The following is an 18,821-nucleotide window of genomic DNA, read 5'->3' on the forward strand; positions in this document are numbered from 1 at the left end:
TCATGATAATAAATAGTCCAGACAGTTAGCTCCGCGGGCTCCAACCTTGCAGGGAACATCACTGTCGTATTCACATTTTATTCATGCCATACCATACATACTCTATATTTACGTACTTAAAGGTACAATCATGAAATAGGAAGTCTAAACATTCTTGTGTCTATTAATGCAAACACGTATAAAATAAATAAAACTATTACCTACTGGTATATTCTATTGTAGTTATAATCGCGTTTTATTCTAAACTGAGCCTTTAAACATAAAGACGGTTAATTTTTACCTAAACAAATGAAGTATACTTACTTTCTCCATTCTTTATTTTTTTTAATATGAGGCAGGCAACACAATAGCTGTAACACAATACGACATGAGATATCCAAAACATTGCTCTATAATTCACTAGCAGTTCTACTGAACCATGTAAGTATTGTTCCAATAAAAGGAAGTGACAGGCAGCGAGCCATCAGCTATACAAACAAACCCATGCCAGATAGCAGAGTGCGGTGGAGGATCCGGAAGGTCGGGGGGGCGTCTGTTTGGACAGCGGCACAATAGCGGCGGATACGAACGCGAAAACGAACCATTATAAGCGCGATAAAGGAACTTAAACATCTTTAAAAGGCATTGAGTCGAGGTGTCGCGTCCTGTCGCGCCCTAATGACGTAAATCGAGCCCGCACTCTTTTGTTTTGTTTCCGATAACCGCCGCAATCCGCTCCTTATTGGGTTACCGCCTTTAATCATTGACGCGACGAGCTCTGTAATCGAGATGTGCCCCTAACGACGAGCAATCAATACGCACCGCCCGCCGCCCGCGCCGCAGCCGCGCCGCTGCCGCACCGCCACCGCGCCGCAGCCGCACCGCACGCCGACGCTCCACTTCTCGTCCGGAGACGATTGTGTAATCAATACTCCTTTGATTCAAACCAATAAAAATGAGTAATTGAATCCCACTCTGAAGATTGCACAAACTAGACGTCTTGTGTGCGGAGGGGTCGTTTCAGGTGATAAATTAGAAAGGCGACGCACCACAACGCCGCGCCTGTCACAGCTCTCATTACTTCAATGGGATCAATCAACCTGCTGCTACGTGACAAGAAGACTCATTACTACGAGCTAAACTCAATGGGTAATGGTGAGCCAAACACCATATTATTTTCATGTTAATAAAAGTCATGTTCTTGCCATTTGATCATGAAAGTCAGCAGATAGTACTCTGTGTATCTTAGGAATTACCTTGTCATAAAACGTTTGTACATGCGATTCGAAAAAAAAGTATTTCAACATCACTGTTATATTTAAAACCAAGTAAAAAAATCTCTCAAAATCCATTTGTAAATAAATATTGCTACACGTACACTGGTTTGTAGTTTTAGAAAAGGCCTTTACGGAATTGCTACCAATCAATATGGATATCATAAAAAATATTATTATGTGTCTGTACTCATGTGATGTGTAATAAAGTCTATTAGATAATACAGGCTGGCTCAGAAATCGTTGTTTTACCATCTAAATGAGCTAAAGGGGATTAAATAAAGTTTATATGAAAAATAGTAGTTACGAAATATGTACACAAAATTTCATGACAGTCGGTCAAGCAGTTTCGGAGGAATTCAATTTCGTACACCGCGATATACGAGAATTTTTATTTATTTATTACTAAGGTCCAGTCTAACTAAGGGGTGTCGTGTTGCGCAGGTAACTGGGTTGAGGAAGTCAGAAACGCAATCGCTGTAAAACACTGGTACTTAACTGCATCTAGTCAGACTGGAAGCCTTTTCCCAACATACATAGTTGGGAAAAGGCTAGGATGATGATGATGATGAATTTCCAAAGGCACATGTTAAAGATCTAATTTGATACAATGTACAAAAAAAAATCTACCTAGTTTGTCCGTTGGATCTTGTTATTGTTTTATTATAGTTCTTATAATAAATGTCGACAGATACAGAACCAATTATCGTGTTCATTACAGAAATATTTGCCCTGGGTGGGAATCGAACTTACGACCTCTGTTCTAGCAGTTAGAGTCACTTACCACTAGACTAAAACTATCAAAGAAAGTTTGGGAAGCGAAAAACCAAGGATGTACTAATCCTGCAAGATAATAAAATGCAATTGGAGAGGCTTATGTCCAGCAGGGGACGAATATGGGCTGATGATGACGATGATGAAGATAAATAAATTAGTGGAAAAAAATAAAGTGAGTAAAAACGTGGGAAAATGAAGTGCGACGAGCCTCGGAGCGGAAGTCTAAGAATAAGACGGGTGCGTTTTGTATTTGCTAGGTACTACTAGCTACTTTAAAACAAATGCTTACATGGACAAAAAGTAATGAATTCTTATAAAATTCGGGTAGGTATGTTAGAAGCCGACTGGCAAATAAACCAAAGAGTAAAAGAATAAAACTATCGTTTTATATGAAAGTATATGTAACTGTAATAGAATCTCTTTTAGACTCAACAGGACTTCTCTCATCCTTGAAGAGTTACTTACACCTTCCAAGTCAAGTAAACCTCTAGTTTCTAACTTCATTGCCTTGAACCATGATTTTATTTATGAGATTACCTACTTATAATATTAGGTCAATCTATGTACCTATACATTTCTACAACAATCTCCCCACTAGTTTTTTTAAGCCTTATTTGTATCTTTTTTCACTCACTGGATAGCTTCATAGAAAAAGTCAGGGTCGGGGTCACAGTTCCGACGATCTGAGGGTTTGTTGAGTTTAATCGATGGTTCTGAATTTGCTTGGGATCAAAATCAAAATTCATTTATTCAGATTAGGCTACTAAGTAGCACTTTTTGAAGGTCGAATTACTGTAAGTACTAAGGTCAAGGTCAGCAGACCGACCAGCCACCGCAAGCAGCACCCGCTCACGAGTATGACGCAAGGGTCAGCCATCACCTCCCTCGCCATATTACAGGGATGGAGGATACGGTCATGACTGACTGCAAGCGGGCGGCAGTACGTTTCATCTATCAGGCTGGCTACGCACATTAAAAATATCGTACTTTATTGTGTACACTTAGTAGTAATCAACAGATGGCATGGTGTCGTGATACGTCATGCTCTTGTCACTGCTGGTGTACCTGCCGTTTTAGAGAAGAATGGTTTGGTAAGCAACGATGGTACCTGAAGAGACCTGAAGCCCCCATTCCGCTGTTTACAATGGCCGATGAATTAATGGAAATAGGATTAAAATGACACTACTCTTATTTTTCTGAGCAGGTTTCAAAAACAATAATCGGAAATTCAGTACGGTGCGGCGGAACACTCACAGTCAATAAAATGAACCAACTATTGCGTAGGCAAAATGCTTAAGGGAATAGGAATAGTCGCAAATTTAATCCAATTGCCATTCATTCAATCGGCCATTGTAAATAGCGGAATTGGGGTTGTGACGGAATGTTGCCTTAGAAATTGGTTCGGCCTTTGGTGTGGGATGCGACACGCATCGACCGCCTCGCGCCATCCCACATTCTTAGTACAAAGATCTCGCAATGCGCTTCTGCTGGAGCCGCGGAAACCCTAAAAACCGAACATGAGGGCCAGGTGTACAAATTCTTTATTAAAAACTCGCAAAGCGTCTAGTCGACTCCACCCGTGATCAGGGGAGTGGTCTGTTTTATGCTCAAAGAATGAAAATTGCCATTCGACGTGGCAATGCCGGCAGCCTTCTGGGCGCGATTCCCGACGTTGGTAGAGATAAAGATGCCGTTTTTGTCGCTTTGAAAATATTTTTTATTTTGTATCATTCATATTCAGTCTTATATATTTTCAAAATGTAAATATTAGATATAGTTTCTATATATATTTAAAAGGCTAGTTGCCACTATTTTTATGATTTGATAGAACGGTTTATTACGATTATATAACACCATAAAAAAACTATTAAATTTTTCTGAAGCACCTATCCCAATATATTTTGAATTTAAAAATTTATTTTCGCTATGCTATCAAAAACGCCGTCCGCCATGATGGTCTATTAATTATAATTATCTGGGCCGTGACGTGACTATTCTTGTAAACACTACGCGTGACTGTCATAACCTTTTTATCGGAATTCAAAACCATATCTTCGAAAGGATTACATGATAAATATAGTAATTACCACTATTGTATCGTGCGGGAATGGAAGAATACATCAATACAGAACCCAGAAAAGTTGTGGATTAAAGTACCCATTGATGAGAATATGCGAAACACCTGGTTAAAAAAGATCCCGTAACTCTGTCCAGTGGAACTGCAGTGTATTTCTGTGTATTTTTACGTGAAATAAAAAATTATCAAGGCGTTTATATGAAAGACCACGAATAACCTGAAACTAGCGTTTGACAATATGTTGTTTACAATATTGGTGAAGTAGAAACATGGCGCACGGTGTTTTCACGGTGTTTCAGTTGAATTTTTACAGCAATCCTTTATTAATATTTATTGAAGTTTATATATTACGGACCCTTGCACGGAATAATATTTGAATTAAAAGTTATTTTTATAAATGGTGACATGAGGCAACTTGCCTAATGTAACTTACAACATATTACACTCCATTAACGAAAGAATAAACGTCACTGTCATATATTATGACAGCTCTAAGCGGTCAAGTGATACAATTTTATAACCTCAACTGTTTTATTTTGTCTTCATAAAAACGATTAAACGACAACCCAAAAGAGATGTTAAAGTCTGTAGTTAGCAAGCTTATATCCGCTCAGCAAACATGCGGGTTCCACACCACAGCCTGTCTCAATGAGGTCAGATTATTGACAAGACTTAGAGTAGTCGACAACTCCGAAATTGGGAAAAGAGCCATGGCGGAAGGGAAACCTCCTAAAGTAATTTGTGTTTACAACAAAACAAGTACGTATCTTATGACTTTTTTCCACTAACTGGCTCAACTTAATGGATGTCATAATAGAATTATGGCGCTGGCGCTAAACGTATTACTTTTATTTTAACTAGATTTATTCTTCCTTATACCAACTTTAAAACAATTCATTTATAGGTATACTGTATGTAACAGGGTCATCACAACACTTCAAAGATTACTAGCAAGCAATGGTCATGAGGTTAACCAATAATGAACTGATTCTATATTATGTAGCTTTTAAAAAACAGAGGTTAAGTCCAGGATTGATGTAAAACTTGTAGCTAATGTATTATTCATTTTACATTACAGGAGTGGGCTACATTGGTGACAGAGTATTGGTTGCTATTAAAGGACAAAAAAAGAAAGGCATCTTAGTGGGTTTGAAACAGACACAGAAAGTCAAAGTACCTAAGTTTGACAGCAACAATGTGGTGCTGATAGATGACAACGGGACACCTCTAGGTAATCGCATCCATGTGCCCATTCCTACCATCCTGCGCACTATACTCAAAGAAAAGACTCACTCCAAAGGGGCTGACTACACCAAATTATTAGCTATAGCAACCAGATTTGTGTAAATGATAGTAACTAGTCAAGTAGCTAGAATAGTAAGTATTAATAAATTTATATCATAATTCATACCTACATTTTATTTTTTTAAGCTGCTTTTTGATGCAAGGAATTTCAAGACTAACAAGCAACCTGCTACAAATGCATAGGGTTTGTGCTACATAACTATTATTCACTGTTCTAGGTATCGCCTTGTAGCATTGCATCAAATGATAACTTAACTATGATTAATTAAAATATATTTTAAAAAGCAGAAAAGCTAGTTCATTTGTTGAACATGCTCAACTCAGGAACAACTTGTTAGACATGAAAAAAGGTTTTTGTGATAGGAATACAGTCAACAGCCCATTCATTGAAGATGGTTATAGGGTAACTAAAACGGGGAGAAATGTATGTGCATGTGCTGCAACACATTACGTTGTGTGCACCACCAAAGTTACGTTAATATCATGCATCATAATTGTTGTCGTAGTTGTAATATGCTTATTGAAGTTTTAAAAATCCGCTCCAGCATAATAAAATTAACATAACATAATTAAATTTTCAAAGTTGCTCTGCCCAATTAGATTTCAGTGTATCTTAAAAGATATCACTGTTTTAACATAGCTCCACTACAAAATAATAATATATTATTTTCGTCGCATTACGTTTCATTCAGCTTAATCGCGATTATAATGACAGTTATTGTCGCTGACGAAGTTGCGGGCAGCAACTAGTTAATAGTTATATATAAGGTTGAAAAAGGGAGATAAATAAAAACATGACCAATCATTGAAATTGAAAATTTAATAAAACTTATGTTCAGTTTCATTTAGAGTAGACTTAATTAAAGACACGCTACCTACCGATGGAGATGAGCAGACGACACGACATCAAGATTAACAGTGTATAGTTAATTATATAATCATCATAATAAAGTTGCAAGTACGCGCTGCTCGCCAGCCAGCCGGCAGCCTGTGACGTAGCGTTCAGTTTGCTGAAGCTGTACGACACGAGGCCCAACACTATGTGGCTCACATAAAACGAATGAACCCGGCGTGACGTCAGACGTGTGTCTGCCGAGCGGTGCGCGTTCGCCGCCCGTCGCTAACTAGTAAGTAGGTAATCATATCGTCTGTATAATAATGCACAACAGCTGTGACTAGATATTAAGATTCACGTGCGATCACTGCTACTAAAGAATCGTGAGGTGCCGCCGACGACTCGGTAACATGTAAAAGGATCAATTTCCTATATATAAACAACACACGACTATCAGAAATAACTATGCTAAATAATTAAAATCTTCATGATAAATAACTATTTGTATATATGACTGAACAGACAGTCTCGAACGGATTAACGAACAAACATTCCTACATAGGATACATTACAAAACTCCGATAAAGGTACAACACAATATAGTTATCCAATACATAAATATTTGTACATTCACTGTTAGTAGGTAGGACTTAGGGCAGGAGCTGGGACCGGCGAGGGCGCGGGGTCACTTCAGGGAGCTCAGCACCTGCGGCGAGGGGGGGGTGAGAGGAGATGGGCGGGGCTTACGGTATCGACAGTGTCTTGATACAGGTATAAGTCTAAACAGCTAATATCGTAAAACTTTATTAAATGTATAAAATTCGGATAAGGCGATAAGATCAGTGTATAGAGCAGTACACGACGACTTGAGGTCTCCCAGCGTAACTTGTGTGAACGGTGTCACTGTTCTCAGCAGTGACTACTCAGACGGTAACTTAGTGGTGTGGGTACTATGAACGACCCGGTCCATAACGCTCAGTGATACATATTACAAAAATATGAACACAGATAATTGTGATCTAAGCTTGATCATGTTTTATCGAATAATCTGAAATGAGGTTCGTATAAATAATAAATTTAAAAAGCAGGTTTTAGAACACAGCGAAAAATAGGTTTTCCCGCAGTAAAATGGTGATCGGCTTTGTACCAAATAATTAATAGACAGTAATGTCCACAATTTTTGTACTTTACATATGAGACACTTAGGTACTCATTAGTTTAAATGTTTCATTCACCCCTGAGAACAGTTAACATACTTGTTTTGTAATTAATTTATGTAAGATTGAAAGTTGATAAGTTCACAGTAGTTACAGTGAGTAGAAATCATTTCCGCTTGACTGTGACAATAATAATACCAGTGTAGATAGATATCTTAACGTTAAAAAGTCCTCTGCGCTGCAACCCTGGCGGCGGCCAGCGGCGGCAGTGACCAGTGACGTCACGCGCCGCGACAGCTGGCGTGACGTCAGCGCTCACACCGCGGCCAAGGTGGGAAAAGGACCTCGTTGGTACTACTGCAAGGCTACTTGATATGACATTTCAGCTTAAATAATACATTCTCCCGTAGAACAATAACGATCTGTATATCCTCTACCGACACTACCGTGTGATGGACTCGCGAACTCCGTCCAAATAAAATACTAAATAACAAAATAAACTAAAATTACTGCAACAAAAAACTACAATAAAAAATCTACGTCCGATTCGACTACGATAAAGATCGTCTAATGATGTATAACTATAATATAATGTATATCTTAAAGTTAAATAGATTTTTTTAAATGAATTACGGTAGATCTAACGCGGGTCGGTCGCGCCGCTCGCCCCGCTCTCTAATGGTAACCACTGCTCAGCATGGCCTCTGTCATCAGCTGTTTCGGAAGAAAAAAGTGCTACTTGTTTGGCGTGCATTCATTAGGCTTAAGACATTTGAAATTGACATTTCAAACGATGATTTTACCCTTTACTTCAAAATCTCATATAATTTGGTTGGTAGATGCGGTTAGAAACATGATTTACCTTTAGATGCTATTAAGTAAACGATTAAAATAATACATGATGTTCAGCTTATAACACCTAATACACACGAGTCCGTTAGTAACGAGCATGAGCAGAGGCTAGTGCGTGGGGTTCGCGAGGCGACCGACTCGCAATTTGAATAGTGTTCTAGCTAGAGGTGGGCCGGCCTACACGTCGACCACCATCTTCTTGTGTATGTCAGTGTTGCCCACCACGTTGCAGAACTCCTCGAACGAGATCTTGCCGTCCTCGTCCTTGTCCGCGAACAGGATCGTCTTGTCCACGATCTGCTGCAGCTGCGTGTCCTTCAGATTGTTGCCCACCATCATTTTCAGCACCTTAAAAGAATGTTTTTGTGCTACAATCAAACAACATAATTGGCTACTCGACAATTTTAAATGAAACATACATATTTATAATTTTTAGGATTATTTTATAACCTCTCGAAAAGTCTTTTTTCAAAACAGATCTATTTAATTAAGAAAACATTTTTTCCACTTTGGTTTAAAATTAGCGCTACGACACGGCCACGTAACATTTCCAAGATGTGCCGTCACATATAAATAAGCAAAACGAGGCTTATACTGCACTCTGTTTTGATTTATAATACCCATACATATCTGAAGAACTACAGTTAAATGTGCCAACAAATTGATTATATCCAAAATGTTTATAACGTCTGATAAGCCAGTAATATTCTTTTGTATGACATCAATATGTTGGAACTCTTTAAAAAGCTCAAATTATAATATTTATGGGAGAACAATCAGAACATAGGAACGCTTGACGTTTCGTTATTGAAATGTGAAATCACACGAGATTAACATGACTGCTCCTTGTCAACCATAAAGAAACTCGGATTTTATTAATAAATTAAATAGAATGGCAGGAGCCAATTACACTATTTAATCAAATTATTGTTATCTTAGCTACCATTAAAATAAATTTCACATTTAATTGCTACAACGGTTAAATAGCGAATTGCATGAAATCCATTTTTGGCGCAACAGTCAGTATTCGAATAGTATCTATTTATAAGTTAGGTTACCATTGAAATAACATTTAGACAGTTCGAGTCTTTGATTTATTTTCCTGGATTCCTGGTAATTAAACCCTGGTTAGTTAAGACTACATCAAACGTATACCTATTATTATCAAAGTAGTTAACATAAATGTGTGAAAACCTGAAACAGCTCTCCATTAGATATGAAGCCGTCGTTGTCCATGTCGTAGATGCGGAAAGCGAACCTCAGCTTGGACAGCTTATCGCCCTTGACGCTGAACTGCGACACGCCCTGGATGAACTCCTTGAAGTCCACCTGCAACACCGAAACGGCCTCATCACTACCAACTCTAAACATTCAGCTCTGCTATGTTGCAATGTTGCGTAACAGAACTCTTTAATGAGACTTCTTTTTTGCTATACCATCAGAAGAATAAGAATCGAGATTAAGCCACCGTTGCTACTTACGGTCAAAGATGTCAGAGATGGGTGGCTAATGACTTCGAGGGTAAAACAATTGATTTAACTGATTTAGTTTTCTTCAGACTTTTTGCACGGAACCGTCGAGTGTCGCAAGTCCACTTCACTCGCACTTGACGAAAGTGTCCTGTGATTAACCCAGCCCATCATCTATCGTGGTCACTCCACATCGTAAGTTCTTAATCTTAAGTCTTTTAGAGTCATTGGTTAATAATAATGTTGGTCTCGTAAATTGCGGCTAAAATAAAACCACCCCTATATAAAATACGTCGAAGCATACGCCGTCAGCAATATGTAGGTATGAGAGACGTCGAAGCATACGCCGTCAGTAATATATAGATATGAGATACACGCTAGTATCATAACTTACTAGGTTTGACCCGAAACTTTACCCGCGTGGCTAAAATATAACAATAATACAAGATGTCAAGATGCGACTACATTTAATTCATTAACCGGGCTGGTTGCTGCGCAACTACAATATCTAATAGAAAAAACGTGTAAAACTTTGTTAAAAATTAAATACACACATCAAAAAAGTCTAAGCAACACACACTACCTACATATTATTTCATATTCATATCATTAATTTACATTCCACAAGGTGTTGAAGGTGTTACAGTATATCAGTTTCAAATCATTAATTAATTATTGTATCATTTCTACCAAGTAGGTAGTACCTATGTTAACTTGGTTTAACTGGAGCAGATGCGGTCTTAAAAAAACGAGAAACTTTTTTTTTCACAAAAGCAAAAGCGAATGCAGTTTTTAGATTTTTATAGCTTTCTTTGCTTATTAAAATGTATTATTCAGTATAAATTTAAAGTGGGCTAAACAATAATTTGAAAAGGTTTGAAACAAATTAGGATTTTGAGACATTTTTTACGTAAGAGCTGTAGAGATGTTCAAGCAAGAAAATGTCTATCTCAGGTACTGAGTATTTGAGATAGACTTCTTCCCCTGACGTGTATTTGGGTGTATTAGTCTCGGCAAACAGTTCCATCGATTCTATTAATAATCGGTGTCAGCAAGTTCTCGAGTCAAGACCCGCGCCCGCCCGCCCCGCAGGGAGTGGATTCTGCTCGGCGGTGTAGTTACAAGCCTATACGATGCGCACGCGGTGAGCCCCACCTCGCAGATAATAGTTGCGATACTATTTCTAAGAATGTTATCCTCCTTTGTTTGTAATTCAAAGTCAATGGATAACCGTACAGTAGCTATAATTAAGGTCGAGTAAATTTATTTCACAATGATGTCATCGTACAGTCACGTGATTTGCCAACAGTCTTCTCTAAAATTATTCGCCAAAATACTCCCGTGGATGGCTGCAGCGCATTCAACATTTAGGGTTTTTAATTTATGTTAGCGAGGAGTCAGTTAGTATGAATGTTTACAACAGTGTTTACCTCTCCATTTCCATCGGCGTCAAATATGTCGATGACACGTTGCACGAGTGGATTCTGTTGTAGCTCGGGCAGGGACATGAACTCGTCGATGGAAAGCGCACCCGAATTGTCCAAGTCCAACTTGCGGAAGCGCTTGCCCAGCCGCCGGATCTCATCTGCGTCGACTGGGCACACACAAACACGTTCAACATGACCACACGACAGAGCCGAGCGACAACACCAGCCCCCTCCCCCAGCCGCAATTATCGCGACATTTGCGGATCTGTTATTTAAGTTTATTGCGATCCTTGACTAATATTCTGTCAAAGTGCGTTTTGTATTTCAGAGTCCTTTTGCAAATTAATAAGATTGAAAAGCTTGTTCGATCCTTGGAAACGGGTAGCGACTCGCCGTGTATAACAAGCAATTAGTCGGCGAGTCGTGGTGATGCCTGACCTCGGCCTGTATCGCGGCTCTTTGTAAGCACGGATTGACATGTATTGTGGCGTTCAGTGCATGCAACGCGACGCAGTCCATTTCAACTAGATGCATTATAACACAACGAAAAACATTATTCTACTAGTAACATTCATTATTTAACAACTCCTTATAGTTATAACTTAAATACGTAACGAACACCTACACATTTACTATGCATTATACATCAAACTATCTCTTAGTACCTACTTAGGAGTTGCAGGTCCATCAGTCTATCCTCAGATTAAACAATCATCAGCTTTTTTTTTCTTAAATTTAATCTTTATCGCTATGCACTTCACCTTGCCCCTTGATGTTATTCAAAGAAATGTCGCAACTTGTTCATAAATATTCTAACGATGCCTCCAGTGTTATCGCGTAATGCGTCATTCCACACAATGTATACAAACATTTGCATAGACCCAACCATCTTTCCAGTCAACAACGAATAAGGAGCGGCAGTTGTAGGATCGTGCAGCATGGGGCAGGTACAGGACCGGCCGGCCTTGAGCACGGAGATGAAATAATACTTTCGACTAGCTTCGTTGTTGGCTGTAAGGATCTCTAAATAACATACAAAGCAATAATACTAAGGATGCGCACTGATTCCACATTCTTCTACAACAACATTCTAGGTAGAGTCTATATTATGCTAGTTACAATGCGTTTCATTGATTGCTACAACACGAACAGTGACAAGAAACAACAAAAAGGTGTCGTCACAGTTGTGTAACATACACATCAAGTAGCAATCAAATGCTGCACGTGGTTGTCAACCGAAATTCGCAGTACTTCGAATGAACGCTTAAATCAGTTTGCACCCTATGTACAAGTATTTTGGTGCGAGACGCGGTCTGGCGCCTGCGCGGCTGCCTTTTTAGCAGATAGCTCCCGCCATACCATACACAACATCGACTGTTAAAAGCCAAGCCACACGTTCGTCATTAGAGAATTACTGGCCGCATCAGAATCAGCCCTCCGAGAGTAAGCATTGGACAAAAGGTCGCTAAACACGTAGCCAAGCGAAGCATGGCGGGCGCCGCCAGGGGGGAAGTAGGTGTGCGGGAGAGCGAGCGGCTATCGGCGGCGCGGGCCGGCCGCACAGGAGGACTTCACACAAGCTCACCGTCCCAGTGCGACCTGCCGTTATAAATCGGCCGAGCTAACTTTGTTATTACTCTACAAGTCACTAAAGGAAAAGTGCTAAACTGTACCTATTCAAAGGTACAAGTCTCAACAATAAACTCCAGGGTTGAAGAACATAATGATACTTGTTACACACCTTAGTATGTATTAGGTAAAACTTGGGACTTGGAGGAGGTGTTCTAGCTTGAGTGACTTGTGGAACTAGATCTAGTTATGTACATGTTGCTGACCTCTGTCTCCTGTTTGCATAGATTCCTCACACCTGAATGGCGACATAGTAGCACACTAACATCCAGAGCTTAAAATATCTAACTAGAGGCTGGCTGTGACGCGGATGCACTAACAAAACATAACTATGGATCTCATGTTAAATCTTATCCAGAACAATTTTTACACATCTGCTATACATCAAGGTGGAGGAAATACGCAAATTATATTTACATAAAACCAGCTACACAAAAAAATAAAATCCTACAATATTACAAAAATGCAAAGAAAGTAAATCATTAAGCTGAACCAATATTTAGTTGAGCCAATAATTGACCATTTCCTTTATTTTAACAACAATTAGTTTTCACATGTTATAGTTGACAAAGAAATAAAAAATAAGCAATATTTAGGGAGGCTCTTGATGTGGAACAGTTATAGCACAATAGAGTGGATGCCGACCATACACTTGTAGCTGCATTTCAACTCTCATTTTCATTGAAACATGAGAGTAGACAAAAATTGTTCTGGACACTAATGTGTGTGCGTGCGGTACTCTAACATGGATATGAACATCGGAGGCGAGTGACACTACGACACTCACAGTTCTCCACCTTAAAATCAATGCAGTTTACACGCGCTGAAAACAAACCTCTTGTTATGCTTTATTTGCACACCCTACATGATACATTAGTATGGACCTAGAGGCCCTTCACTTCTCACGGCAGTTGGGTGAGCACATGTGTTAGCCACACATACATGTTAATATACATAGAAAGCAGCTCTTCAGTACTATCTTAGATGGGAAAACACATACCAAAATTAACTTTCTCATCAAAATGAAATTTTAGTGTTTACATGGATTATTTAATTTCAAATAATATTTAAGCTACTTAAAAATATCTCTAGAACACTTTAGGCAAGAATTAAGCAATTAATATCATAGTTTTAAATGAAAGATAATAGGATAGGTTTAGAAAGAAGACATATCAAAATATTGAGGCAAATGTATTTAATACTCACAGTTTGAACATAGTTCCATGGGAATAGAATTCTCGTTACCCTGGAAGAATACATATTATCACTGCTTGAGTAACTTGTAAAATATTATTCATACAAAAGTACAAAAGAAAATATTTAATAGGCTAAGATAAATTAATATCAAAGTTATTTCAGATTTTGTCTCGCCCATAAAATTGCAACCGGGTTCATTTGAGTAGTCGGGTTCTCGTAAGGACTTATTCCAATAAGTGTCTTCCTTTTTCCTTCACACGTTAACATACTTTAAATTACATTTTTACTAACCATTTTAGTTTAGTCTACTTTAAACTAGTATTACAATTGAAAGCAATCTTCAGTTATTGAAATTTTGCACAAATTATGTTCAGTCGTAAATGAAAACTCACTGCACCCTCGTACCATCGATCTAAATAAACGCACAGGTTAAATATAGTTTCACAGATGTCTTGAAACCTCAATGCCGCACCGAGCAGATAATATTTTGTTGGTATATGACCAAATAAAAAACAACGAGTTTTTTCATTAAATTATTCGCTTCCAAAAACTTTTAAAATAAATTAGATTAAAAATGCAATCCAACGAATATAAGTATTTAACCAGCCACACTTAGGCTCTGCTTGAATAGTGACTTAACTGAATAAAAATAAGTTGTGACAATACGTCATATCGAATTCTTATTTTAACTAAAGAGTGCACCTTAGTCTGTGTCTTAAATAAAACTAACTTACAAATTTATATCTCTTATTATACATTAGAAAGCCATAAAAAATCATATTATATTGTAATATCATTAGATACAATTAAGTAAAACTAAATATTTTTTTCTTTCCTCTTTATGTTTTAAATATAACATGCTTCGAAAATATTAATAAACCTGCTAAATAAATAATTTAAATTTCGGATTTGTCTGGGATTGGTGTATTTGCTGGCACCACTGTCAATGTCAAAGTCACCGGTCTACCCCTCCCGCCCCGCAACTTCCGAACCTCTCTTTCAGAAGTTCTAACCATGGCGGCCGGGGTAGGTCTAATTTTTATCGTAAAAAATCTCGTTAATCTAATTCCTATTTGTTTTATTTATATCAGAGATATACCAGTTATAATTGTTTTAATGTGTGCTAACCTTATTTTTGTAGGTACTTTACACCTATCCTGAAAACTTCCGTGCTTACAAGGCGTTGATCGCCGCACAGTACTCTGGAGCTGATGTGAAAGTGGCTCCAAACTTTGTGTTTGGTGAGACTAACAAGTCGGCAGAATTCTTGAAAAAGTTCCCAGCCGGTAAAGTGAGTGATTTTCTGTTAAGTCTGAGTGATAGTCTTCGATACCAGTTTCGGTTTTAAATTTGAGAGGTGACGTGTAAAATGTGTGATTTATTGTAGGTGCCGGCTTATGAAAGCGCCGATGGAAAGGTTCTGCTGTCAGAGAGCAATGCTATTGCCTACTATGGTAAGTCTTTATTTAAACAGTGTCAGATTGTATATATTAACAGCTGGTTATACATAACCTATAAAGCTTTTCGAATTATATGGTACACGTTACACCGGGTACACCCAGTTATTTTGTGCAGTGAATACAATGACAATTGATAGCTCTATTATCACTATTTATCCTGACGCGAGCGCTCTCTTAACCTGACATTTTTGCGTGTGCATTGAGTGAATTCACAAAGATAACATTCTATGTAGTTATAACATTAAGCTTAGTATTAGGATGGCTCCACTATTGAATTGGGTTATACCACTAAAAATAGTGAAGTGTAACATATTATATTCATAAATTACATATATTATCATCATTCATAAAAATCTATCTTATTCTTAAGTAATATTCATGTTAAGTTTTCATATAACTAAGGCCCGATTTTTCAATCATCAGTTAACTTTTATCTGATGAATAAATGTGGCCGTTTGACATATTTTCTATACAAAAGCTGTCATAACGTCAAAAATATTCGTCAGATAAAAGTTGTCAGGCGATTGAAAAATCGACCCTAATGTAGATAAAACTGAATGTCATTAGGTTTTATGTATATTTGTTTTACATCAAAAGCATTGGAAACATTTCTAACATAGTATAGGTATGACATTCTTACAAAAATTGTAAATATTTTGCACTTCAAGATAGTATTTGTAATTATATTACTAACATTTTTACTAATATGTACTGTGCCAATAGTCAACAAATGAATGTTGATGTTTAACTAACTTGTTCTTCATAAAAAACATGTTTAAGAATGTCATATTGGATATGTATGACAGTGTCGGACGCGGCGCTGCGCGGCGGCGACGCGGCCACGCAGGCGCGCGTGTGGCAGTGGGCCTCGTGGGCCGACAGCGAGCTCCTGCCAGCCTCCTGCGCCTGGGTCTTTCCCTACCTAGGCATCATGCAGTTCAACAAACAGGTTAGTGTTGTACATCTCATCCCTATCTCTTCAATTGCTTCTAATTGATACATATTCATAAGAGATATCCTTGCAGAATGTTGAGCGTGCAAAGCAAGACCTCTTGGCTGCCTTGAAAGTGTTGGATACCCATCTGCTGACGCGCACATTCCTTGTCACTGAAAGGATCACCCTGGCCGACATAATCGTCTTCACTACTCTCATCCACGCATTCCAGGTAAGTGGTACACTAATGAAACAGTTAAGTGCTGCATGACAAGTTATTATTAGGGCAACATCTAATTTGAATGAGGTTCTGTTAAGAATATAATGTGAATCGGCATTCACATTTTTTTGGTTTTTTTTTCTATTTTAAAAGTACCAAGTGTTGTAACAAAAAATTGTGCTAATCTCAGTACATAGGTACTGTACTTTTCCTTTTTCGTAAAAAAATGTATGCATAATGTTGAATCATATGAATTGCGAAACAAAACAAGTGATCACTCTGCATCTGTAAGATACAAATAATTTTGATACATTTCGTTTATAGTTCATAGTCTTGTTTGGTTTGCGGAGACTGGTGTCGATTAACATCGGTAGTGAGGAATGAGTTGTGTGGCAGCACGTGCTGGAGCCGGGCGTGCGCGCGTCGCTGCGCAACGTGTCGCGCTGGTGGGGCACGCTGGCGGCGCAGGCGCGCGTGCGGGCCGTGCTGGGCGCGCTGCCGCTGTGCGCCGCGCCGCCCGTCTACGACGCCAAGAAGTTCCAGGACTTGTCGCACAAGAAGGTCAGTGTCTGCCCGGGCCTAACGCGCCGCCCGCCTCGCCCGAGGCGCCGCCCCCTGTACGTCTCTGCTTTTCTCTTTTCAGGACTCCGGAGACAAGAAGAAGGAAAAGAAGGCCGAAAAGAAAGATCAGCCCAAAAAGAAGGAGGAACCCCAGCCCGAACTCGCCGACGAGATCGACGAGAAACCGAAAGAGTCCAAGGACCCCTTTGACTCGATGCCCAAGGGGTGAGTGGGTAACATACATATACATGTGGAACTAGGACGAATGGAGATGATAGATCATTTTTCCGGCGATTATTTAAAATTATTTTATTCCAATTACATAAGCTTATGCACAAAATAAAGAATCTTACACTTACTAACAAACACTACTTATTGTACTACTTACGTCTTTTTAGAAATCTCTAACCAATATTGTAAATATTTAAAATAAATCAATACACCATATGTTTCAGCCTAGGATGTGGCAATTTCTTTTATTGATACTAACACAGGTATGTTAACAATGATTTTTAGAACTTTCAACATGGATGACTTTAAACGTTGCTACTCCAATGAAGATGAAGCAAAATCCATCCCTTACTTCTGGGAGAAGTTCGACCCTGAGAACTACTCCATCTGGTATGCTGAGTACAAGTACCCTGAAGAACTAGCTAAAGTGTTCATGAGTTGCAACCTTATAACTGGTAAGTTTACTCCCATATAAATTAATTACATTGCCTACCAGCCAACTTATTGCTCTAGTAGTAGTTACAAGTCATGGTTGTGGATGGCTAACGTGGGCCCTAAGTAAGAGTTGTGGAGACGTGTAGTAATGTTCGGCGTTCGACAGGCATGTTCCAGCGTCTGGACAAGATGCGTAAGCAGGCGTTCGCATCCGTGTGTCTGTTCGGCGAGGACAACAACTCCAGCATCTCTGGCGTGTGGGTCTGGCGCGGTCAGGAGCTAGCCTTCCCGCTGTCGCCCGACTGGCAGGTACGAACTATTAACTGCTATCATCCATTTATGTAATTTAATGTATGTAATTATGATAAAGATTTGAATCCCAAGATTTTACTATTTTGGATTAAATACCCATTAAAATATGCAAAGTTAACAAAGGCACTGTATGTTTATTCTGCAGATCGACTATGAGTCGTACGACTGGAAAAAACTGGACCCGGCCAGCCCGGAGACCAAGAAGCTGGTGCAGGAGTACTTCTCGTGGAGCGGCGCCGACAGCAAGGGCCGCAAGTTCAACCAGGGCAAGATCTTCAAGTGAGAGGCGCCGCCCCGATACTATTTATATTGTATAAAGTACTTGCATTTATTTTGTATTGCACCACTCCGTCTCTGCTCGAAAGAAGACTTGTTGCTGTGTAAGTCGGCAGTTGAAATAAATTGTTTTTTATTTATGCATGTGTGCTTATTGATTTCTGTGATATTCACTTACTTAAAGCTAGGGAGTTTCATTTAAATAAAAGACAACAATGCAAAGCAAAATTCATATTTCTCACGTTTCAGACTTTTGCCTAACTGATAGTTGTTTTAAACATTATTACATACATGTCTTACATATTATTGCGTTAATGAATAATCAATTAAATCAACTAACGTCATATAATTAATATACTAGCTAAAATAAAACCTAGCTATAAGAGCAAGCTCTTGCAATGGTACACAAACAGG

The 18,821-nt window shown here is 38.7% G+C and overlaps 3 protein-coding genes across 3 annotated transcripts; 2 read left to right on the forward strand and 1 right to left on the reverse strand.

Moving 5' to 3' along the window:
* Window positions 1-4,592: 4,592 nt before the first annotated feature.
* On the forward strand, window positions 4,593-5,515 carry LOC113496221 (39S ribosomal protein L14, mitochondrial). Its single transcript, XM_026875385.1, has 2 exons — window positions 4,593-4,866; window positions 5,186-5,515. The coding sequence occupies exons 1-2, from the start codon at window positions 4,683-4,685 to the stop codon at window positions 5,452-5,454; spliced, it is 453 nt and encodes a 150-aa protein (XP_026731186.1). The 5' UTR covers window positions 4,593-4,682; the 3' UTR covers window positions 5,455-5,515.
* Window positions 5,516-6,214: 699 nt separating this feature from the next.
* On the reverse strand, window positions 6,215-14,443 carry LOC113496220 (calcineurin subunit B type 2). The gene is made up of 5 exons (XM_026875384.1): window positions 14,270-14,443; window positions 13,988-14,027; window positions 11,156-11,319; window positions 9,451-9,585; window positions 6,215-8,604 (listed from the first exon to the last, which is right to left on the reverse strand). The coding sequence occupies exons 1-5, from the start codon at window positions 14,270-14,272 to the stop codon at window positions 8,434-8,436; spliced, it is 513 nt and encodes a 170-aa protein (XP_026731185.1). The 5' UTR covers window positions 14,273-14,443; the 3' UTR covers window positions 6,215-8,433.
* Window positions 14,444-14,902: 459 nt separating this feature from the next.
* LOC113496222 (elongation factor 1-gamma) lies at window positions 14,903-18,551 on the forward strand. The gene is made up of 10 exons (XM_026875386.1): window positions 14,903-15,004; window positions 15,120-15,269; window positions 15,366-15,432; window positions 16,245-16,387; window positions 16,464-16,604; window positions 16,989-17,153; window positions 17,236-17,378; window positions 17,670-17,839; window positions 17,986-18,128; window positions 18,277-18,551. Exons 1-10 carry the CDS (start codon window positions 14,993-14,995, stop codon window positions 18,412-18,414), a joined length of 1,272 nt encoding a protein of 423 aa, XP_026731187.1. The 5' UTR covers window positions 14,903-14,992; the 3' UTR covers window positions 18,415-18,551.
* The last annotated feature ends 270 nt before the right edge of the window (window positions 18,552-18,821 follow it).

This window comes from Trichoplusia ni, chromosome 7 (genome assembly GCF_003590095.1).
Source record: "Trichoplusia ni isolate ovarian cell line Hi5 chromosome 7, tn1, whole genome shotgun sequence".
Classification (NCBI taxonomy): domain Eukaryota; kingdom Metazoa; phylum Arthropoda; class Insecta; order Lepidoptera; family Noctuidae; genus Trichoplusia; species Trichoplusia ni.